This window comes from Polypterus senegalus, chromosome 4, assembly GCF_016835505.1.
Source record: "Polypterus senegalus isolate Bchr_013 chromosome 4, ASM1683550v1, whole genome shotgun sequence".
Classification (NCBI taxonomy): domain Eukaryota; kingdom Metazoa; phylum Chordata; class Cladistia; order Polypteriformes; family Polypteridae; genus Polypterus; species Polypterus senegalus.
The window spans coordinates 24,381,974-24,408,553 of NC_053157.1; the positions used below are offsets into that span (position 1 = coordinate 24,381,974).

Here is a 26,580-nt window from a genome sequence, read left to right on the forward strand (position 1 = left end):
TTGCAGTAGTCAATCCTACTAGAGATAAATGCATGAATTAATTTCTCCGAATCCTGTTTATTTAGAAAGCCTTCATTTCCTAACATTTTTAAGATGGAAGAAACATGTTTTGGACAACTTTGTAATATGTGCTTTAAATGACATGCTAGAATCAAAGATAACTCCTAGATTGCGGGCTGATTCAGTAAAATTAATTGGGATTCCAACTGAGTTAAATGACAACAAAATATTGCTGTGATCATTGTCATTCCCTCCAACAATTAACATCTCTGTTTTATCTGTATTTAAATACAAGTAGTTCTCATTCATCCATTCCTTTAATTCACTAACACAACTAATTAAAGACAACATCGGAGAAACTTCATTTGATTTAAATGAAAGGTTTAACTGGTATGTCATCTGCATACGAGTGAAAATTAACATGATGTTTCCTAATGAGAGATCCCAGTGGAAGCATGTAAAGTGAAAACAGTAAAGGTCCCAGTACTGAGCCCTGCGGGACACCATATTCAACTTCTGTGTATAATGATGGAGTACTGTCAGCACATTTCTGTACATATTGGAATCGATTTGATAAATAAGAACTGAACCAAGCGAGCACGGGGCCTGTAAGCCCAACATCGTTTTCTAGCCTGTGCAGTAAAATAGAATGGTCAATGGTGTCAAACGCTGCACTTAAGTCTAACAACATAATTACAGTGGAGTTTCCTTCATCAGAGGATATCAGAATGTCATTTACAACCCGTGTTAGTGCCGTTTCTGTACTATGACCAGTGCGAAAGCCAGACTGGAATTTCTCAAATAAATTGTAATGCGTAAGGTGTGACTGAAGCTGACTGGCGACTACTTTTTCTAGTATTTTAGAGAGAAATGGTAAATTTGAAATAGGCCTATAATTATTTAGTATGTGTGGGTCTAGGTCTGACTTTTTAAGTACATGATTTAATGACTGACACTTTTAGTGCATCAGGTACTGTGCCATTCAGTAATGAACTATTGATAACGGTTAGAATAGGCGCTGCAAGAACATCCATTGCACTTTTTACTAGTTTTGTTGGCACTGGATCTAGGGAACAAGTAGTGGGCTTCATTTTAGTAATTAAGGGTTAATTAACCCTAACCCTAATTAATTATTAGGGTTAGGGTTAGTCTCTCTATTCTATAGCAGTTCACTCTTATCATGGCCAAGTGACAAATTTTAGTTTTCAGTTATGAAACATAATCTAAAGTATATGCATGCATTTTTACATGCTCAATGTGAATTATACATGATATGTGAATAGTCAAAGTCAAACATGAAAATTGCATAAATGTAATTAGCAGAGAAGGAAGTCTGCTTAAGTCTGATGCTTATCTGTCCACCGATCAGAAGTTAGATTTGAAAGCTTACTATATTTATAACAATCAAATTAGACGTCTCTTCAGCTAAATGGCTTATCACAGACCACATCTTTTATGCCAGAGTATAAAAGAATGATGCTGATACACCATAGTGCACATCAGATCTGAATCATGAAGCTTCTGACCATAATCACCATTTCTGCTCTTTCTCTCTTCTTATTCAGTCCTGGTGGTAAGTAGCATTCAGGTACACATTTTGTAGAACTTAACTTTAAAGAATGCACTTGTCTGTGTGGAGTAAAACAAAGCCTTTTATTTTTTTACTCTTTTTGTTTAGGGATGTGTGAGAAGATAATTGGAGGTAGAGAGGTTGCTCCACATTCAAGGCCTTACATGGTCTATCTTAGTGCTGACTGTGGAGGCGCTCTGATTAAGGAGAAATGGGTCCTGACAGCAGCACACTGTTACAGGTATCACTGGCCTGCAAAGAAATTATAAAACTTATGAGTTGAATTATTCATTTATAATTAGGTAATGGCTTTCATATACAGTAGTATGACCCTTGAATGCTTGATATAAGTGAAACTGTGCATTGTTTCCTGGTGAATCTGTAGTTTTTCTTTACCAGAACAAAAAAAACATTTTTAATTTAAAGGGAAGAAACATCAATGCAATGTTAATTTAAGTGAGAACACACTGAAAAATTAGAAAAGCATATACATTTTTTAGTACCTTTCATTTTTTGCAATAGTACTATTGATACAAATAGCATGCATTTAGGGTGACTCAACATGTTAATTAAGAACTAATGCATAATAAATATCCATCCCACCATTTTCTAGTGTAGGATTTCAAAAGAACAAAGATCAGAAGTAATCCATGAACAGACACCAGTCCACTATAGAAAATGCTCATCTCCTCCCACTTTCATTATCACCAGTTCAGTATTAGCACTGCATGACTGTGAAAATGAAGGAGAAAACACAAGCCTTTCTAGGAAACACAAGTCCATTAAAAAGCACACTCTCACACAGTTTCTAATTAATCTAGCATGCATGTCTTCAGGAAGTGGAAGGAAAACTGCAGTCAGAGAAAACCCACATCGACACAGAGAGACTGTGTAAATTGCACACAAACACTACCTAACAGGTATGAAATGTGCATTAAAACCATTTAGATGAGAACAGACCATTATAGCAAATAATCTACTCATCTAAATTCTCCAAATTAACATCAATTCAAGTTTTCAAAGTCCCCAAATTACACCTTATATCTCATACATAGTAGGTTATCCATCCATCCATTATCCAACCCGCTATATCCTATCTACAGGGTCACGGGGGTCTGCTGGAGCCAATCCCAGCCAACACAGGGCGCAAGGCAGGAAACAAACCCCGGGCAGGGCGCCAGCCCACTGCAGACATAGTAGGTTACTTATTCTAAAATCTATGGTTCTTCACATGAAGAAAAACTGCCTTAACGTTAGTAAAAAAAATTACATTTAAGTTTCCGTCTGTGTCCTCATGTTCCTGTTAAAGAAGTCATTATGTATGTAAAGGCTGGCATCCACCACATTACTTCTGGTATATCACCTCTTATTTTCTATTAATTTAAATTGAAAAAGTTCAATTTTATACTCAATATAACTCAATATAATATAATATAATAATAGGGCAGCATGTTGGTGCAGTGGTAGCACTGCTGCCTTGCAGTAAGGAGACCAGGGTTTGTGTGTCAGGTCCTCCTTGCATAGAGATCACATGTTGTCTCCGGGTCTGTGTGGATTTCCTCCACGTACTCGGGTTTCTTCACACATGAAAGTCAGGTGGATTGACAATCTAGTGTGTATGTGGTGAATGTGAACATGTCTGGTGTTCACCCTGCACTGGTCCTCCAGTCTGGAGTTTGTTTCTGTCCCATGCTTGCTGAGATTAACTCTAGCTTACCCGTGACCCTTCTCATTTGGGTTTAACAAATGGATGGATAGATGGGTGGATAATATAATACAGCACAGTGGTGCAGTGGTAGTGCTGCTGCCTTGCAATATAGAAACTGGGGGTTTTGTCCCGAGTGCTCTCTGCATGAAGTCTACATGTTGTTCATGTGGGTTTCCCCATGGGTGCTCCGGTTTCCTTCCACAGTCCAAAGATATGTAGATTGGCATCGTTGTATTGGCAGTTGTGGGTTTGTGTGTGAGTGAGTTTGTGCACTGTGCAACGGACTGCCATCTGGTCCAAGCGTTGTTACTATCTTGTGCACGATCAGTCACTTCAGTCAGTCAGTGCACTGGACCCTTTTAAAGAAGATCAGGCACTAAGCATGAACACACTCATAACAAAGTGCCAGTCCATCTTAGGATGCGCTAACTGACACACCTGCAGGAGAATCACAATACACTAAATAACAATACAGGCATGCTTGGAATGTGGAAGGCAAATCAAAAAACTTTAAAAAGTACACACAGGCACGGGGAGAACGTCAGTACTCTACTCAGCCAGTGACCAGGCATGAAATTCAAAGGCAAGACTCGATCACAGACCAAGTATAAAGGATAAGAAAGGGACACATATTAGATGAAATACTATCCCATTACAGTGAGACACTCACATCGGGCATAGCCAGCTTCTGCATCCTTATGATGTTGGCAAAAAGCCTGTACAAAGAACGGGAGGAAATGTATCTTCATACACACAATGAAGGAGCAAGGATTTGAACCCAGCCTACTGGGCTACTATGCTACACTTCAATCAAATTGCTAAACTAAATAACTAAATCCATCTAAGGAGAGACATTAAACTGTATAGAGTATCATCATATTGCAGTTTTAGTATTTCCCTGTACAACATATACAGTAAAAACCTTTTATAACTTAAAATGTGCAATTGTTTTAAGGACAACTAAGTACCCTATCATCATATCACTTAAATGTTATGTGCACCAACATTAAAGTGAAAAGTCTGTGATGTATTTAGTAATGATGCAAGAACTGTTTTTCAGTTATCAAATATCTGAACAGTACCCAATTATTCATAATTTTTTCTGTTATGATAACTACAGAAACCTTTTTATCATCCTTCTGTGGTTCTTGCTGATTTATTTTAGAGTGACCAATGTGGTCCATCCATTTCACTTTGTAGTCAATGCAAAAAAGTAAAAAAGAACAATCAAAGAGCACATTTAATGAACTTACAGGTTTTCAGTTATTTCACTGGAACAATGTTGAATGTTAGCTGCATATGCAAACAGCTTCATAAGTGAAGGTTAATTCTATTTTTTGAATCTTTGGCTACATACAAAACTTCTTATCTTTAAATGAAGAGAAGACTGAGGTGATAGTCTTCGGCCCTTCTGAACATATGAAGGCCCCGGAATTTGACCTGGGACCTTTATCAGCTTTCAGGTCTTCACAGGTTCGGAATCTGGGTGTCCTGTTAGATGACTCATTAAAACTTAACAAACAAGTCTGTGCCGTGATCGGATCTAGCTTTTATCAGCTTCGCACGCTTGCAAAAATTAAACCTTATCTCACTGACAAGACCCTACTTTTATTACATCTCGCCTCGACTATTGCAACTCTCTTTATTATGGCATCTCCAAATCCCAAATTGCCCATCTTCAATTGGTCCAGAACGCAGCTGCTAAATTTCTTTTAAAAAAGAAAAAAATGGATCATGTGACTCCGCTTCTGAAGTCCCTTCATTGGTTGCCTGTTCAATTCAGAATACATTTTAAAATCTTATTATTTGTTTTTAAAACACTACACCAACAAGCACCTATCTATTTATCTGAATTGCTTCACCAATATACCCCCCTGAGAAGTTTGAGATCCTGTGATCAGAACCTTCTTTTAATTCCACACTCCAGACTCAAGCGTAGAGGTGACCGTGCTTTCTCAGTAATTGGGCCTTGTCTTTGGAATGATCTGCCTATTGAAATCCGAATGGCTCCTAGTCTGACTACTTTTAAATCTATTTTAAAAACACATCTGTTTTCTCTGGCTTACTAGGCTTTATTTTGGTAACCTAGATGTGTGTATGTGTAGATATATGTATATGTATAGATATATTTATACAAATTATTTTTATGTGTTTCTGCTGTGCTTCTTTTGGCTAAATCGTATATTTCTATTTTACAGTATGTTGATGTTTCTAAATGTACAGCACTTTGGTCAGTCGTGTGGCTGTTGTAAATGTGCTATATAAATAAACTAAACCTAAACCTAAACCATACAAAATAACAATTAAAGGAGCAGTGTTTATGTCCATCTTTCTATCATCTGCATGTCATGGTGATGGCTACCATTGCTTTTCTGAGCTTTACCATTTTTGGATTATTTCAAGTTGATTAACATTAATTATGGCAAAATAAGTCCACATTACAAGTAAGACAAGTCCAGTTGAAAGTAGAAAAAACAAAGATCTCCAGCCAACAGCATTCCTGGAGATAATAAATCTCTGGAATTCCACAGTCACTCCTTAACAGTCAAACTTCTGGATACCAAACGGCTGTCCACAAACTCTACTGGGCACTGCACAGACGAATACATACTATGGGCAGATACATCCTTGAATCATTAAAATTCAAACCTACTGCTGTCTCTGAGTCTTTTTGCATGGATAGGAATAGCATCTTTTTATTTTTTTGCTCTTTATTTCGCTTTATACAATTTCTTGTATTAGGAATTTGTTCGTTTTTGCATACCCCTTGGGGTCAGAGCGCAGGGTCAGCCTTTGTACAACACCCCTGGAGCAATTACAGGTTAAGGGTCTTTCTCAAGGGCCCAGCAGAGTAGGATCTCTTTTGGCAGTGATGGGGATTCGAACTGGCAACTTTCTGGATACCAGCGCAGATCCATAGCCTCACAGCCACCACTCCGCCTTCTTTTTTTTTTTTTTAGCAGGAAGAAGAGAAATAGAGTACAAGAGGTTCAGTAAAAGTTCAGAGCAAATGTCACATTTGTATTTGTGTTAAAAAATCAGCAAATAGAGAGACAATATGAACAGCTAGTCCACAGCTCTAGATAGGGTATGCCAGACTAAAGCAGCAAATCTTTAGTCTGGATTTAAATGTTCACACTGGTGAGGCATCCCTTACAGAAGCAGGCAGACTATTCTACAGATTTGGGGCCTGTAGCTACTCCCTCAGTTGTTTTATTAACCCTTTCAAATTTTAGTAAATGATTTTCTGGAGATTATAAGGTATGCTGTGGTATGCATACATTGATGAGTAAGGCCTAGGCTATTTATATCGTTATTTATAAAAACACATCACATCTCACCACTTGCATATTCTACCCATCTACACCAAATTGGGAAAAGTGGTTAATAAAAAACGACATAATGACTTGCAGATCTATCTATTGTAGATTGCAATGTTTAAAAAGATTGTTTAATTTATTTTTTTGTCTACAGAAAGAACGGTATGTATGCAATACTTGGAGCTCATTCTATTAATGGAAATGAAAAGGAACAGCAAATGATTGATGTAGAAGAGCAAGTGATCCATAAACACTATAACAGCTTAACCCAGGCTAATGACATCATGCTGGTAAAGGTAAGCTGTGCTTTGTATTTACATTTTCCACCCCACTTTTATACAAGGGATATTCATCCTTCCATTATCAAAATCTGTTTGTTTCATTGGAGGGTTGTTGGAAGGTAGAATTTGTCCAGACACCATCAAGGCACCACCTCTGAATGGGATGCTACCCACCTCTACAGCACACACTCACATCAGGCCAGTTCATAGACACCAAAAACCTAACACTCACATCTTCAGTATGATATCTGGCAGTCAGGAGAAACCCCACATGGATGTGGTGAGAATCTTCAAACTCCACTTAAATTGCAATAGAACCAGAAATTCACCGTAAGACAGCAGCACTACCTACAATATTAACATGACACCAATGACAATAATATTTTTTAATAATTATTAAATGTTAAAAAAGCAGATGACTACAATTAGTATGCTTTTCTTTTTTTGTAAGTTATATAAAGTACATTGTGTAAAAAAAAACTGGTGATCTTCAATATTTCATCTCCAGTTCTGCTAGGGTTACAGCTCTGGTTTTCTTTTCATTTTTTCACCCCAGCCCCTCAATTCATTCCTTTATTTGCATTTTTTTCCTTACACTTTTACTCAATGCCCTTCTCTCAAAAGTGTTTTGTGTTAACAGGGTCAGGGCCTTATAGTGACTCTTAGGTGCTGCAGTTGTTGTGGTTGCAGTTACCGGAGAGGACTATTATAGACCCCCATCTGCTACTTAGCTTTAGTTTGCTTAGGCAGCTGTTTTTCAGGCACTCCTTGTGCATTTTATTTCATTTAATTTTCATTTTTCATTCAGAGATTCAGTTAGCAGTGGTGCTATTTTTGGCTTATTATTCTGAGATATCCTGTATTTATTCAACCCGAGAGGGCGTCTACAGTATATGTAAACACATATAAACATGGCCAACAAGAGCGAAAGAATCGAAGACTAAAGCTACATCCAAGCAGTCAGCAAGCCCTAGCTACGGCCTCTCAGAGACAGACCTGGATCAGATGGGCGAAAGTACAGACTCCTCGGGACCACGGTCCGCTACATCGCGCCGGCTGAGGCGAAAAGGGAGCGAAGGTGCGATCGTGAGTGCAGATGTGGATAGCTCGCCGATTGGAGAGGATTACCTGAAACTGGAAAGGCCGGGAGGTCCGCGGCTTCAGTTACGCAATTACGCGGACTGGAGCAGCGGGACACCGCTTCAGCAGAGTCTGCTGCTTCATCTACGGTACAAGAAGGCACATTTGAGCTATCTGAACTGAAAGTGTTGCTCGCTGAGCTCACGCAAGATATAAAGAAAAGCGAGAAGGCTAATGAGAAAGCAACGGCAAAGGCACATGAGAGACTGAAACAGGAGATGAAACAGGCCAATGAATGGCTGCGACAGGAAATCCAACAGGCAAATGAAAGGCTGCGACAGGAATTCCAACAGGCAAATGAAAGGCTGCGTCAAGAGGTACAACTTGAACTTCGACAGGTGCTGGGTAAAATTGAAGAGCGCATTGAGAAAACTCGGTTAAACTGAGCACGCTTGCTGATCAATTGGAGCATCTTAATGAGACATTCACGAATCGGATCGAAATGGCGAACATTCAGCTGCCAGTGCCGAGGAAAGAGCAGTAAATGTCAGTTCGGAATGTAAAAAACTCGGAGAAAAACTTGGAGACAGACTGGCTGCTTTAGAAGATGGGAGTAGAAGGTATAATGTCAGAATTGAAGGCCTGCCGGAGAATCGAAAGTTCAAACCCTGTGAAATTCGCAACTGAACTTTTTCTAAAATAATCGGGGCGACTTTAAAGCAGAATCTGAGATAGCAGCGCTTACGCGTCAGCGGATCAAACACCGTCAGACCCGACCAAGATCTTTTATAGTTCGTTTTGAACGATTATCATTTAAGCTAGAGGTGATGGCACTCCTCAGAAAAAAGGAAGATATTATATATGAAAATAGCCACATTCGTGTCTTCCCTGACTTCTCTCCAGCAACAGCTACTAAACGCAGCCTTCTATAATATTAAACAGCTGCTACGGCAAGCCAGTGTCAAATACGCCTCCTGTATCCGGCAAAACTGAAAGTGGAATGGCAGGGTCATTTCTATGTTTTCGCTAGCAAGGAGGAAGCAGAAAATGAATTAAGAAAGCTGATCCGGGACTATTCTGATACATAATTGTGAGTCATGGCGGTAAATGATAAAGCTAGGATTAATAATCTACTGTCTGATCTATTTGTTTTAAAATACGGGTTTTATCAGCATATATTCTCATATTCTTATTATTACTTACTTATTACTTATTATTACTTAGTATTACTAGGGCGCTAAATGTTTATGTTTTATTGTGCTTAATTACGTTTTCCTCCTCTTTTCTCTTTTTCTTTTCTAATTATTTCATGTGTACCCTAAATGAGACTGTTCAATATCATACCCTTGGTTTACTGTTATTGCTATTACTGCATTAAGACTTGTTATGCTTATTTTGGACACATCTTTAACACCATCACCTGGGTTTATTATCTGGGGGGTATCATCTTAATGCACTAAAATTGCTGAAGATTATATATATATATATATATTAAGTGCAAAATTCTTTTCTTTTTCCTCTTTTAAAGACTATATTGGTAACAGATATCTCTATCTTTTAACCTTAAAAGCCACTGCATGGGGGCTTGATGTGCTTTGGACGTGCTCTGTCTCTGGGTATGTCAGAGGACTGGGACTGCGTGAAGTGGGTTTTAGCCTCACCTGGGGAGGCAAAAGGGAGGGTGGGGGGTTAAGGGGAAGAGAAAGAGAGCAGGCTTGATCTATACCTAATCTATCATCTCAATCTTTATAATTATAACTATCAACGTAATAATAAGCTGCATGGCAACAACTCTTGGGGGAATAGGAAATTAAGACCTAAACTATTTCACTTCCAGTTAAGACTATAAAATGACATCAAAAACTCAGAATCAGTGTCTCCATGATGGGACAGTTAACTTCGTAAGCTGGAATGTTAAAGGCCTGAATCACGAATTAAAGAGAAAGAAAGTACTTTCTCACCTAACAGGTCTAAATGCTAAAATAGTATTTTTACAGGAAACCCACTTACTAAGTAAGGATCAGTTCCGCTGCAAAAGACTGGACTGGCCAAATGTTCCATTCTAGTTTTACAAAGAAAACTAGAGGGTGGGAATTCTCATACATAGAACAGTACCATTTGTAGCATCAGATGTAGTATTGGATCCTGAAGGGAGATATGTGATGGTCATGGGAGACTTATCTAACTGTAAAATGATTTTGATAAATGTTTATGCACCTAATGTTGATGATAAGGAATTTATACAAAATTTATTTGCATCCATTCCCAATCTGAACACTCATAAACTTATAATGGCTGGGGACTTTAATTGTGTTCTAAATCCACTTTTAGATAAGACTTCCTCCACAGGGGGAACGGCAACTAACACCGCAAAGATAATTACAAAGTTTATAACTGATCACAACTTATCAGATCCCTGGAGGTTTTTAAACCCAAATTCAAGAACATATTCTTTCTACTCACCAGTACATCATTGCTACTCAAGGATTGATTACTTCTTTATAGATAATAACTTCTTGCCTAAGATTAAATCTTGTAAATACGATGCTATTGTTATTTCAGACCATGCTCCAATGATCTTGGAGCTGAAATTACTAAGCCCCATACACTCACCCGCAGATGGCGCCTCAACCGCTTCTATTAGCTGACGAGAATTGTACTGAATTTATATCCAAACAAATGAATTCTTTCTAGAGACAAATACATCCCCTGAGATCTCTGCAGGAATACTCTGGGAAACTCTTAAGGCCTTCTTAAGAGGACAGATTATCTCATATCTTTCCCACAGAAATAAATCCGAAGCGAAGAAAGTAGCAGAGATAAAAAGCGAAATTACTAAAATAGATGAAGAACATGCCAGACTACCAAGCGAGACTCTACATAAGAGGAGGCAGGCTCTACATTCAGAATTAAACCTCTTGACAACTAAAGAAACTGAACATCTAATTTACAAATCCAGACATCATTATTATGAACATGGAGAGAAAGCTAATAAGCTTTTAGCGCAACAAATTCACAAGCAAGATGTATGCATACGCAATCTCGTAATCACTAACACGAACGGAGATAAAATCATCGAACACAAAAATATAATGTACACTTTTAGAGACTACTATAAATCCCTATATACTACTGAGTTTAAAGAAGACAATATACAATCTAATGCATTTCTGGATACATTACAGATACCACAAATTGACGCTTTTAGTGTGGAGGAACTCGATAAACCTCTGTCATTATCAGAATTACTGGATGCTATAAAGTCACTCCAAGGTGGAAAAGCAGCAGGCCCTGACGGCTACCCTGCAGAGTTTTACAAGAAATTCTCCGCTCAGCTAGCTCCCTCCTATTAGCAACATTTACAGAAGCCAGAGATAACCAATCTCTTCCACAAACCTTTCGCCAAGCACTAATCACTGTCTTTCCAAAACAAAATAAGGACTTATTACAATGTGCATCATACAGACCAATTTCACTTCTGAATAACGACGTTAAAATACTCTCTAAAATCATAGCTAGAAGGATGGAGAAAGTGCTCCCCTCAGTAATATCACAAGACCAAACTGGATTTATTAGGGGCCGACACTTATCTTCAAATCTTCGACCTGTTTAATGTAATATACTCACCAACTAAATCAAACACCCCAGAAATATTATTATCATTGGATGCAGAAAAAGCATTCGACATGATTGAATGGAAATACCTTTTACTATTTTGGAGAAGTTTGGGTTTGGCCCAACATTTGTGCATGGATTAAATTACTGTATACTAACCCAGAAGCTTCAGTTTGCATCAATAACATTTGCTCAGACTACTTTAAACTAGAACGTGGCACAAGACAAGGATGCCCTTGTCACCTGCTGTTTGCAATTGCCATTGAACCACTGGCAATACATTGTCGAAATACTGATCAGATAAAGGGGATTAGCAGAGAAGGACTGGAACAGAAAATCTCATTATATGCAGATGACATGGTACTGTATATATCGGACCCAGAAAATTCTGTGCCTGCAGTCTTAGCAGCACTCACAGAATTTCAAAAGCTCTCTGGTCTCAGAATTAATCTGAATAAAAGTGTACTCTTTCCGTGAATTCTCAAGCATATAATATTAGATTAGACACCCTACCTTTTATCATTGCAGAACAGTTTAAATACCTGGGTAAACATCACAAGTAAACATAAAGCTCTTATCAACAAAATTTCGTCTGCATGGAAAAAATTAAACAAGACTTGCATAGATGGTCAACCCTTCATCTCACACTAGCTGGAAGAATTAACACTGTTAAGATGAATATTCTTCCTAAGCTCCTTTTTTTATTTCAAAACATACCAATATACATTAATAAATCGTTCTTTAAGCAATTAGATTCAACAATAACCTCATTTATTTGGAATTCTAAACATCCACGCATCAAAAGAGCGACCCTACAAAGACAAAAGGCAGAAGGCGGCATGGCTCTACCTAACTTCCAGTTTTATTACTGGGGCAAATATACAGTCGATAAGAACCTGGACACAAATAGAAGAACATACACAGGCATGGACCGCAATAGAAGTAAAATCCTGCAGTACTTCTTTGTATTCCTTGCTCTGTGCTCCAATAAACACACGCTATCGGCAATACACTAATAACCCAATTGTGCTCCACTCACTTAGAATCTGGAACCAATGTAGAAAGCATTTTAAGACGGAGAAGCTTTTTTCTGTGGCACCCTGCAAAGAACCACCTCTTTCAACCTTCACAAACATATGCAGTTTTAATATCTGGAAAAATTTGGAATTAACTTGCTTAGAGATCTTTATATAGACAACGTCTTTGCATCCTATGAACAATTACATTCCAAATTTAACATTCCAGCTACAAATTTCTTTCACTATCTTCAAATCAGGAACTTTGTTAAACAGAACCTTCCAGATTTTCCTCATCTTGCACCCTCATCCACGCTGGAAAAATATTGCTCAATTTCAAGGAATTAGACTCCATCTCTACAATATATAAAATCATTTTACAATCCCTTCCTTTCAAAGATCCAAGAGGACACTGGGAAAATGACCTCTCAATTAATATATCAGAAAAGGAGTGGAAAGTAGCAATGCAGAGAATTCACTCGAGCTCCATATGCGCAAAGCATACAATTATACAACTCAAAATTATATATCGAGCACATCTGTCTCGACTAAAACTCTCCAAAATGTTTCCAGGGCATGATCCAACCTGCGAACGTTGCAACCAAGCCCCAGCCTCACTAGGTCACATGTTCTGGGCCTGCACCAAATTAACATTATTCTGGACAAAAATTTTTAATTACCTCTCAGACAGCCTTGGACTCACAATCCCTCCTAACCCATTAACAGCTGTGTTTGGGGTTCTTCCAGAGGGTCTTAAAGTGGAGAAAGACAAACAAATTGTGATTGCATTCACTACACTGTTGGCACGCAGACTTATTCTGATAAACTGGAAGAACCCAAACTCTCCTCTTTTAAGTCAGTGGGAAACTGATGTGTTATATTATTTAAAATTGGAAAAATCAAATACTCAGTTAGAGGATCTGTGCAGACTTTTTTCAAAACATGGCAGGATCTAATCAGTAATATTTTAAAATAAGTTTATAAAGCACAGAGAATTTATTAATTTAGGTATTTTACAAGCCTTAAATTTTACACGTTTGGCTTGCTCTCTCTCTCAGGGTGGGGATCGATCTGTTCTTAGCATAATTCTTTTTTTGTAAAAACTTGATTGCTATGTATTGATTGTAATAAAATTAATAAATAAAAATAAAAAATAAATAAATAAATATTAAGTGTGTATCATTGAGACATTTTAGGATCTTTTAAATTTCTTTTCCACCCTTAAAGATTGCTATTTTGTTTTTGGTAATCGTTGTATTATATATATATATATATATATATATATATATATATATATATATATATATATATATATATATATATATATAATTTCTTTAAGTACTGAGCTTTTTACTGGTTATTTTCTTGTTTATTATAGCATTTCAATTTTAGATTTATTTCTTTTTCCCAGTGAGCTATTTTTAAAATAAAATTGCTACTGTCTGGTTCTTAACTATTAAAATTTATTCAACTATTAAATGAATTATTTTAATTATGTTTTGCATTTCCTGTGCAGCTTTGTCTTTCCTATCTGAGAAAAATCATGATTGTGCTTAAGAAATACTTTACCGAGTTATTACAGTGGGAAGATCCTTGATGCCTCAAGTTTCCCTGTACTGGTCCATCCTGTTTTTTGTTTGGTGTCTGCTTGTTCAACTGACATTTTTGTATTCTTTCATGCACCTTTGTTTCCTTCCATAGTTCACATTAGTCATCTGCAGAGTTTGCTTCACCGTGAGTTTGGCAAATTCACATAAGTGTATGGGGACTTTGACAAACTCCACAAAATGGCATGGAAGTTAATAGAAAAGGAGAAACTGAGCTAGTTTTGAGTGGAGCATAAAGGTGAAATGGTCTTTTAGGGGCCCTAAGGACAGCTTTTAACATCACCCAATTCTGATAAGGGTCCTCACACCACAATGCTGTGCTTCCTGTGTTTTAGTCAATTCTGCCCCCATCTACATACTTCACCTTAAACTCCCACTTCTTTTAGCTTGATGGCTATCCTCTCATGTGTGACAGCAATACATTGTCGAAATACTGATCAGATAAAGGGGATTAGCAGAGAAGGACTGGAACAGAAAATCTCATTATATGCAGATGACATGGTACTGTATATATCGGACCCAGAAAATTCTGTGCCTGCAGTCTTAGCAGCACTCACAGAATTTCAAAAGCTCTCTGGTCTCAGAATTAATCTGAATAAAAGTGTACTCTTTCCAGTGAACTCTCAAGCATATAATATTAGATTAGACACCCTTCCTTTTATCATTGCAGAACAGTTTAAATACCTAGGGGTAAACATCACAAGTAAACATAAAGCTCTTTATCAACAAAATTTCGTCTTCTGCATGGAAAAAATTAAACAAGACTTGCATAGATGGTCAACCCTTCATCTCACACTAGCTGGAAGAATTAACACTGTTAAGATGAATATTCTTCCTAAGCTCCTTTTTATTTCAAAACATACCAATATACATTAATAAATCGTTCTTTAAGCAATTAGATTCAACAATAACCTCATTTATTTGGAATTCTAAACATCCACGCATCAAAAGAGCGACCCTACAAAGACAAAAGGCAGAAGGCGGCATGGCTCTACCTAACTTCCAGTTTTATTACTGGGGCAAATATACAGTCGATAAGAACCTGGACACAAATAGAAGAACATACACAGGCATGGACCGCAATAGAAGTAAAATCCTGCAGTACTTCTTTGTATTCCTTGCTCTGTGCTCCAATAAACACACGCTATCGGCAATACACTAATAACCCAATTGTGCTCCACTCACTTAGAATCTGGAACCAATGTAGAAAGCATTTTAAGACGGAGAAGCTTCTTTCTGTGGCACCCTGCAAAGAACCACCTCTTTCAACCTTCACAAACATATGCAGTTTTTAATATCTGGAAAAAATTTGGAATTAACTTGCTTAGAGATCTTTATATAGACAACGTCTTTGCATCCTATGAACAATTACATTCCAAATTTAACATTCCAGCTACAAATTTCTTTCACTATCTTCAAATCAGGAACTTTGTTAAACAGAACCTTCCAGATTTTCCTCATCTTGCACCCTCATCCACGCTGGAAAAATATTGCTCAATTTCAAGGAGTTAGACTCCATCTCTACAATATATAAAATCATTTTACAATCCCTTCCTTTCAAAGATCCAAGAGGACACTGGGAAAATGACCTCTCAATTAATATATCAGAAAAGGAGTGGAAAGTAGCAATGCAGAGAATTCACTCAAGCTCCATATGCAAAGCATACAATTATACAACTCAAAATTATATATCGAGCACATCTGTCTCGACTAAAACTCTCCAAAATGTTTCCAGGGCATGATCCAACCTGCGAACGTTGCAACCAAGCCCCAGCCTCACTAGGTCACATGTTCTGGGCCTGCACCAAATTAACATTATTCTGGACAAAAATTTTAATTACCTCTCAGACAGCCTTGGACTCACAATCCCTCCTAACCCATTAACAGCTGTGTTTGGGGTTCTTCCAGAGGGTCTTAAAGTGGAGAAAGACAAACAAATTGTGATTGCATTCACTACACTGTTGGCACGCAGACTTATTCTGATAAACTGGAAGAACCCAAACTCTCCTCTTTAAGTCAGTGGGAAACTGATGTGTTATATTATTTAAAATTGGAAAAATCAAATACTCAGTTAGAGGATCTGTGCAGACTTTTTTCAAAACATGGCAGGATCTAATCAGTAATATTTTGAAATAAGTTTATAAAGCACAGAGAATTTGTTGATTTAGGTATTTTTACAAGCCTTAAATTTTACACGTTTGGCTTGCTCTCTCTCTCAGGGTGGGGATCGATCTGTTCTTAGCATAATTTTTTTTGTAAAACTTGATTGCTATGTATTGATTGTAATAAAATTAATAAATAAAAATAAAAAAAATAAATAAATAAATATTAAGTGTGTATCATTGAGACATTTTAGGATCTTTTAAATTTCTTTTCCACCCTTAAAGATTGCTATTTTGTTTTTTGGTAATCGTTGCTATTACTATATATATATATATATATATATATATATATATATATATATATATATATATATATATATATATATATATATATATTATTTCTTTAAGTACTGAGCTTTTTACTGGTTATTTTCTTGTTTATTATAGCATTTCAATTTTAGATTTATTTCTTTTTTCCCAGTGAGCTATTTTTTAAAATAAAATTGCTACTGTCTGGTTCTTAACTATTAAAATGTATTCAACTATTAAATGAATTATTTTAATTATGTTTTGCATTTCCTGTGCAGCTTTGTCTTTCCTATCTGAGAAAAATCATGATTGTGCTTAAGAAATACTTTACCGAGTTATTACAGTGGGAAGATCCTTGATGCCTCAAGTTTCCCTGTACTGGTCCATCCTGTTTTTTGTTTGGTGTCTGCTTGTTCAACTGACATTTTTGTATTCTTTCATGCACCTTTGTTTCCTTCCATAGTTCACATTAGTCATCTGCAGAGTTTGCTTCACCGTGAGTTTGGCAAATTCACATAAGTGTATGGGGACTTTGACAAACTCCACAAAATGGCATGGAAGTTAATAGAAAAGGAGAAACTGAGCTAGTTTTGAGTGGAGCATAAAGGTGAAATGGTCTTTTAGGGGCCCTAAGGACAGCTTTTAACATCACCCAATTCTGATAAGGGTCCTCACACCACAATGCTGTGCTTCCTGTGTTTTAGTCAATTCTGCCCCCATCTACATACTTCACCTTAAACTCCCACTTCTTTTAGCTTGATGGCTATCCTCTCATGTGTGACACTATCGATTGCTTTCTGAAAGTCAAGATAAATAATACCATATGCACCTCTTTGATCATATCCTTTTGTTGCTTCCTCATAGAATTTCAGCAAGTTTGCAAAACACAATCTCCTTAATCTTTACCCATGCTGACTGTACATTAAAACTATTGCTCTTGCCAGGGGCTGCTAAATCCTTTATTTAATAATTAATTTCATTTATTACTTGTGATTCATGTTAATCTTACTGGTGTATATTTACTTGGGTCAAACCAATCACTCTTTTTAAATAAAGGGACAATGTTTGCTGTTTTCCAGCACTTAGAAATTTGTAAATGTTACCTGCAACTGGTGAACTGTTAGATTTCCACCCTTTAATCTAAGCAGTACTTATCCCTCTACAATATTCAAATCACTAAGCACCTTCTTAGTATTCCCTATTATTGCTGGAAGGTTATCTACTTTTCTTGGTTGACATAAATATCTTTTTTGCTGTATTGTTCCATTTTGTGTTCCATTTTGTGTTGAAGGGACAAGCAGGATCCCCTGATACTGCAGATTAGCACTTTGTGGCTGCTACTGGATCCATTATTTAAGGGCATAACAACCCCCAAGCAAGCTGATGAGGCATTAGCTATTCCATGCTGTTGCTTTAGGACTTCTCTTGAATATTTCCCTGTTTCATAAGTTTTTGTGGGTCTCTGACCATTTTTGTTTGCTTTTCTGGTTTTGACTTTTGGATTTGTTTCTCTGTTTCGATTTTTGGCAATTGGATTTTGCCCTTGAAATACTTGCTTTGAGTTGCTTAAAGTTATTCGTTACTTCTTGTTTTTTCTCTAAATCTGGATTTTTTGCACTTTAACATTTTATGGTTTTTGAATTTGGAGATTTTTTTTTGGCACTCTGTTTTTGATATTTTTCAAATTCTAGCCATTTTGTAAATTTCACAGCTTTTTCATCTTTGGTTAGAATTTATGTAAAGTTTTTGTTAATTTGGACCTTTGATTTATTTTAGTGGTTCCATTTTCCCTTAATAAAACTTCAGGCTTTATACCTTTGAGGTATTCAGGCCTTTTTAGAAGTATTTACACCTTAACCAAACTCTGACACAGAGGGGAATTCACATCAGAAATCAATGTAATCCTTGCTACATTGCTGCCATGGGATCTCTTTGTTTTAGCTGTGTCCTGTCTCTTGGCATGGCAGTGGACTAGGACTCTAAGAAGTGTGTTTTAGCTTCACTTGGAGAGGCAAACTGGGGTATGATTGGGTTGGAGGAAAAGAGAAAATTACTATTTATCTATTCTTTTTACCCCCACAATTGTAAGTGCCAAAATAATGACAAGTTGCTCTGCCATAATACTTGCCTATAACAATATGAAATTAGCATAAAGTTGAAATAACATACTGCTTTTACTTAAGATTAAAAAATGTTCACAATGTTCAGAAGTAATATTTCTCTGACCAAACAGTGAACCTTGTAAGCTGGAATGCCAAATGCCTCAAACACAATATAAAGAGAAAAAAATATATTTTTACAACTTACAGGCCAAAAAGCTAAAATACTATTTTTTACTGGAAACTCACTTAATATGTAAGGACCAGTTTTGATTTCAGAGTCTGGACTGGCTAAATTTTTCACTTCACCTATTAAAAAAAAACCAGAGGTATAGGAATTTTAATACATAAAGCAATTCCACTTGTAGTGTCAGCTGTAAATCTGATCCTTAAGGAGGTCACAGTGATGGGTAATTTATTTAATTCTAAAGTAATTTTGATGAATACATATGCACCTAATGTGGATGACAGAGATTTTATCCAAAATGTATTTGCATCAATTCCCAATATGAGCACTCTTAAAATTATAATGACTGGAGATTTTAGTTGCTTTTTAAATGCAGACCTGGTTAGATCATCAACTGCAGTGATCACAATGGATCATAACTTTTAAGACCCATGGATGTCATCTTCTCCACCAGTATGTCATAGCTACACAAAAAAAGTTTATTTCTTTATCAATAATTTATTGCTTACTATGAAATCTTGTAATAACTATGCTGTTATTATCCCTGACCATGCTTCCCTGATCTTGGAGTTTGAAACATTATGCCCTACACACTTATCTCATAATTGCCATCTTAGTCCCTGTCATTAGCAGATGTGAAATTTACAGAATTCATCTCCAAACAAAATGTATTATTCTTAGAATCTAACAATTATTATCATTTAACCTAACAATTAATATTATTTCATGTTTCTCTCATAAAAATAAATTGGGGACCACAATGGCATCAGAGTTCATCAGCAGGATTTCCAGACTAGATCATGAATATGCCTGGTCTCCAAAGGAAACACAGGGAAAAACAGGATCTATAATCAGAATTTAAACTCTTGACAACAAAAGAAATGGAACAACCTATCTTGAAATTGTGCCATAATTATTATGAACATGTAGAGAAGGATAATAAGATTTTAGCTCAACAAATCCACAAGCAGGAAGTTCACAGTTCAATGACAGAAACTACTAAAGCAACAGAAGATAAAAGTCATTCACCATAAAAATATAACTTGCACATTTAATAAGTACTGTAAGTTCTTATACTCCCCTCAATACAAAGAAGTTGAGACACAATTTGAGTTTTATGATAAAATAAAAAAATAGCACAGTTTGATACTCTTGGTGCAGAAAGAGTTGAGAAACGTCTGACAGTCTCAGAATTACTGGATGCTATGTCCAGTGGAATTTCATAAAATATTTTCAAGTAAGTTCATTCTGTACAACTTCCAGAAGATCAGACATTTTCCGACTAAGTATGCAGCAAAACTTCTGGTCCAGGCTTTGGTCTTGTTGAATGTGGACTACTGGAACTCACTCGCAGGTGCTATCAAGCCGCAGCAGATGGTCCAAAATGCAGCAACCCAGCTTGTATTTAACAAGCTGAGACAGGCACATGTCACTCCTCTCATCAGGTTGCTACATTGGCTCCCTGTAGCAGCACACATCAAGTTCAAATCCCTGATACTTGTCTACAGAGTAGTCAATAGGTCAGCACCTGAGTATATGGAGACTCTGGTGAAGTGTCCTTCTCGGCCACTGAGGTCTGCCAGGGAACAGCGTCTGGTGATGCCACCTATATGAGGCATCAAGTCTCAATCCAGACTCTCTTCATGTGGGTTTCTGAATTGGTGGAATGGGGTACCCACCTCCATCTGTACTGCTGACTCTCAATGTATTCAGGAAGCAATTGAAGACTCATCTGTTTTGTGAATATCTATATAGTTGAAAAAAAAAAACTTTGTTCTGTGATACTTTATATTCTCGACTACTTAAGTGTAATTGCTTTATTGATTGTAAATGTATGAGTTATTACATCTTTTCACTTATGGCAATCAACTTTTGTTACCTGTCATATTACACTTGCTGAACAAGCATAATGTTATTCCATTGTTTACCTCTTTTTTAAGTCACTTTGGATAAAAGTGTATGCTAAGCAAGTAAATGTAAACGTAAGTTAGCTCCATTATTATTAGGAACATTCATAAACGCTAGAGACAACAAATTTTTTTTGCCATGCATTTACTACTGCTTTTAAAGAACACTAAGGACTTACTACACTGTGCATCATACAGACCAATTTCACTTCTGAATAATGGTGTTAAGATACTTTCCAAAGTTTTAGCTTTAAAGATGCAATTTATGCAATTTAGCCCCAGGATCAAAACACCAAATGTTTTAAAAGTGCACCAAATTAACATCATTTTGAACAAAAATCAGTCTTGATGTTATAATCACTCCTAACCCATTAACAGCTGTGATTGGTGGACTTCCAGATGGGCCTAAAGTGGAGAAGGACAAATTGATTGTAATTTTCTGAACCACTCCACAAGCATGTAGACTTATTGTGCTTAACTGCAAGAATCCCAACCCACCTCTTATAACTCAGTGGGTAACTGACATTTTATGTAATTTGAAATTGAAAAAAAAACTAATCTTACTTAGATGATCTATTCAAAATTTTTTTCAATAAATTCCAAAATTAATTAAATAAAATTTGAATAAACATTCTGTATAGGATAAAAGATGTTTTCCCTTTTTGTATTATTGTTTTTTCCTATGTTCATATCTTTCGTCTCTTTCTCTTACTTGGGGTAAAATTCTTGCTTTGTTATTTTTTGAAGTTATGTATTTTATAAGTTCTTGCTTGGTTGTATGTTACTTTCTTGAAATAAAATTATTAAAAAACAAAAAAGAAGTCACTGATGAAATTTACTGTACATGTTACATGCATAAAGACATCATATAAATCAGATAAGTTCAGTAACTTGGACCAATAATGTTGCTGATTTGCCTTGAATTTATTATGATTTTTCCTTCTTTCCCTCTTTCTAAAAGTTGAGCAAAAAAGCCACCATCAATCAGTATGTACAGACACTTCGACTGCCTACTAAAGGGGTACATCCTGGAGCAGGAACCATCTGTAGGATCGCAGGATGGGGGAAAACTGAATATAATGGGAACCCAGCCGATGCACTTCAAGAAGTTACTGTCAAGGTTATAAGCAAAGAAGAATGTAATGGAAGAGATTCTTACAATGGCAAATTAACAACAAGCATGATGTGTGCTGGAGAACGATACAAGGGAGGAAAGGATGTCTGTCAGGTAAGTTTTGCTGTCTACTCTGAGATGACTCACAAATACTTATTGATTTTTGGGGAAAATAGGTTTTGGTTATACTATGACATTAAACGCAGGAAATAATTCAACAATAGCATTTTTTCCTAATTTTGCCTTTTATTTGAAACATTTTCCATAACTAGAGCACTATCATCTCCAGACCTCTTGACACAGTGCTCATCATAAGCCCTGAACAAATTAATAATCACCATATGCAAACCTTTTTGTTTATCTCGATGCTTCTTTATGAGCTCTCTCAATGCATCAGTTCTTCCTCTGCCTGGCATAACACCAAACTGCACCTCCCCTATGGTGGTCTCTTTCCTTACCCTTCTCACTATAACTCTTACCCAAATGTTCATTGTGGGTAACATCAGCTTTATCACTCTGTAGTTTCCACAATCCTGAATATCTACTTTTTCTTTGTACATGGGTACAATCACACTGTTCCTTCACTCCTCTGATATTCTGCCCTGTTCATTGGTCTTCTGCATTAGACAGCTAGATAATTCGACAATTAGACGACCCACTCAAATATTGAAAATGGGATTTGTTAACTGGTAGTACAGATGAAGATCAAACAATATAATAGGATTGTGGTGAAGAGGGAGCGAGAATCGCGTTAAAAAGACTCAGAAGGCACAACATTGGGTCAGCACTGGAAGACATTGTGAGAGTTAAAGGTCTTGATAATTTTAGCTACTGTGAACATAGCAACATGACACTCTTTGGAGGTGGTTTTGCATCATTTACCTTCAATTTGCTTGGCTATTACCTTCTTCTGTTCCTCCTCTTTCTTTTCTTTCTCTTGTCCATGTTCAGTGTGATGCACACAGTGACACAACACAGCTGAGTGAGGACTTGTGAGGCAGTGACTGATTATTTAAGACATCTGTGACGCCAATCGGCGCAATTAGTTTGATTGAGACATCACTTCAATCCAATTATGTTTTCTAACTTCTAAGGGATCCCAAAAATTTTGTTCTTATCATTTTTATTTTTTTTTATTTTCTGAAAATAAAATGATAAGTCCTAAATCAAAAGTGAATAAAGATTGGTGGATGCTAATTACATTTGTCAGTTTCAACTTATTTTTTTTTAATAGAGGAATGGTGTCAATAGTTTTGGGTGCATCTGTAGATGACACATACCACAGAGGAGATGGTAGTTCATGGTAGCCAGTGGTCCACTGGCTCAAACTGTACAAACATCAGCTAATCAACAGCACCTCCTTGCACTCCACTGAATGAATGTGTCCATGGACTTGGTTCCTGTCTTCTACTCAATGGGTAGGACTTGGCTCCCTGAAGTCCTTTAACTAGACTGTGCATACTTTGTAAACAGATAAATAGACACATTTCAGGAATAAGTGTTTTAAAGTCTAAAACACCATGGGTCAGTTGTTGTGTGCTTTCAGCTCGGGATGGTCCTATTTATAGTTATATGACTAACTTTTGAGGTTTGTGCTGTTGTAAAGTGCTTCAGAGCTTCAGAATAGCAGCGGACCAAATCAGAGTGCTTCTTGGAGTCAGAGATGGGGAACAAAGTTGTGTACTAACTTATGAGCAGGTTCAACAGACTTAGTATGGCTGGTGATGTTATAGAATGAATTCCTCACAGATTAGACAGGCTGTTATGAACATGTAAAAGCAGTAATATGCCATTGAGAAAATATGGAAATCATATTTTGTATTTATATTTTTGACTGAAGTATAGTGTGATACTGAATCAAATGTATTTAACTCAATGCCATAGAAAAAGACAAGCAATGCATAGAAAAACTTACATTACGTAGCTATAAGCAAATGAAAAATATGGATCAGCATACGTTTAGCCATTAATCTTCAATAAAAGGATGCAGAGTTGGCGTCACTACTTAAAAATTTGCTTGGCTGCCAGTTCAGAACGTGTCCATAGAGATGCTGCCAGTTTCTTCCATGCTGGCTTCCTTTGAAGTGTCATGGAACCTTTTTAGCGGGTGTTCTTCATATCTAATATAAGATTTCTCACAATATGTATTACATACAGCTTGTGCACTGCAGTGAAGTTTGTGCTGCAATGAGACATTCTTTTCGAATATTGTCCAGCCTCTGACTTTATACGATTTGGTGATTGATGAACTAATTGGGTTATTAGAAAAAGCTGTTCACATAATGCAGTACAAGTGCCATCTCTACTGTATTATTTACACAACTCTTTGAATTGTCTTAATTTAGAGAGGGTGAGACATTATTCGTCAGCCTACTGCTGCTAACAGGCAATCCATTTTCCACCTGAACAAACCAAGGAGAAGCCAAAACGGGACTCTCTGTGGATTATTCCACTACTCACTGATACAGCACTTAAGCCTGTGGATCATCTCCTCTTATCGTACTACTCGGCCTGGTCTGGATCCACTGCTAGTGCAGCACTATCTCAGTTTCACTGCAACTGACTCTATTTGTCTAGCCTTTGATAGTAACACAAAATGACCAAAGATGATAAATTACCCAGCACACATTTTGATGTTTTATGGCTAACTTTTTGTATTTCCTTTTCTTTTAGGGTGATTCAGGTGGTCCACTAATATGTGGTGATACTTACACAGGCATTGCTTCATTTGGTGTTCAATGTGGGAAGAGAAACTTTCCAGGAGTCTACACTCGCCTCAGTGACGATTATCTAGATTGGATCAAGAGAGAAACAGAATACTGAATGATTTTGGTTTTGTTGTTTTTCAATCGCAGGAAGTGATTTTTTTTTTTAGTTTATGCAACAGATTTCAACTACAAACAAGCTCGATTTATAGTGTCACATAGAGCTTAAATGGACAAACATTATTCTCTATAAGCCTCCAGATCATAATGCCTAAGAATTAAGACCAGCACATCTTCATTTAGACAAAAACACTCAAAATTTGAAACATGATTATTATTGAAAAATAACTACTGTTAAAATAAAACATGAAACAATACACTTATCTCACAATGCAATTCATATTGTGATTCAGGCTTCACAATACAATATCCTCACAATGTGAAATTTCCATAAAAGAAATGTATGTTTAGTGTTACTTATTATTACACATTCATAAATCATAACATTGCAAAATAACTTAAAATTTGTACACAAATGCTTATGCTTTAATGAAAGTTTCTTTTTCTTAAAATAATCTTAAATATTTACATAAAGTATTTGAACTGCAGTATTATATCATGTATTGTATGTTAATTAGCACATTCAAGTAAGAATTTCACTGTATGCTGTACATGAGACAATATCGACCTTATTTAATCAAATTTAAATGTATTGTTTTGTTTTCTGGGTTAACATCAAACTCTTACAATGGCTGTCCTCTTATTTCCCTCTTGAATTCCTTACTCTCCCTGTTAGCTGTGGGTTCAGACTTGATCTATGAAGAACTTTTAATGTTATCTTTTTTTCAATAAAAATGAGATTGTCAGCTGTCTGCATGAAGCTCTGAGCTCTCCTCAGTATCTCCTGCAGCTGAACTCACTCACTCACTGGCTACAGACGTAGCAGGGACAGACGTGTGATTTGAGCAGAAAAGCAAGCTTTGGGAATTCGTCTGCGTTCTCTCTCAATGCTAGAGGACTGTTTGGAGCAATGCTGTATAGTTCCTCCTTGCTGTAATCTACCCCCACTCTGAATCGGTATTGATGTTTCGAGCACTCGTACTCACATCTGTGGCTTGTGAGAGCTGCCGTTTGAGTGTATCGCCTAAGAACTGCTCCAGTACTATGATAAGTTAATACTTTGCCAGTCCCAATACAGTTCAGTTTGAAAACAATCCTGTGGATTCAGTGGTACATTTAAGGAACAATGTTGCAATTCAATGTACTCATCTCAGGATGCGACTCAATAAATTAAGTGTGTGTGCAAAACACGTAATTACGGTTCAAGTCCACTTTCATGTGCGGGGATGCCTCTGTTGTGCATGCACCACCATCAAGATGGTGACTGACGATTCTGTCAAAGTGCAGTCAGTTCAATTAAATTGTTAAATTCCGAGCTTTCAGTGGAAGACATTTTCGTTTGTCTTCGTTTCAGTCATGTGGTATGTTGTAAACACACAATACAAGGCCACATTTCATTATGGCAGTATTTTGTATCTCGAAATTCAATACAACAAAATTTTGTCTTGTGCCTACTGAAAATAGATCATCTAACCACTTTAAGAAATATATGTGAGGCTTGTATCAAATGTAATGTGCTCATTTATTTTATGGTTTAATAAAGATAGATAGATAGATAGATAGATAGATAGATAGATAGATAGATAGATAGATAGATAGATATGTGAAAGGCATTGTATAACAGATAGATAGATAGATAGATAGATAGATAGATAGATAGATAGATAGATAGATAGATACTTTATTAATCCCAAGGGGAAATTCACATAGTAAAATAGTAAAAATGTGTAAAAAGTGTCCAGGGAGCAATTCCACATAAAAGAAAGTGGTAGAAGTGATCAGTGAGATAGAGAAAAATAGAGATAAAAAGGTAAAAAGATGAAGTCGTATACGGAGCTGC

The 26,580-nt window shown here is 36.5% G+C and overlaps 1 protein-coding gene across 1 annotated transcript; it reads left to right on the forward strand.

The window, feature by feature from the left end:
• Positions 1–1,510: 1,510 nt before the first annotated feature.
• LOC120527192 (granzyme A-like) lies at positions 1,511–26,344 on the forward strand. Its single transcript, XM_039750348.1, has 5 exons — positions 1,511–1,573; positions 1,679–1,811; positions 6,753–6,894; positions 21,763–22,029; positions 24,589–26,344. The coding sequence occupies exons 1-5, from the start codon at positions 1,513–1,515 to the stop codon at positions 24,736–24,738; spliced, it is 753 nt and encodes a 250-aa protein (XP_039606282.1). The 5' UTR covers positions 1,511–1,512; the 3' UTR covers positions 24,739–26,344.
• The last annotated feature ends 236 nt before the right edge of the window (positions 26,345–26,580 follow it).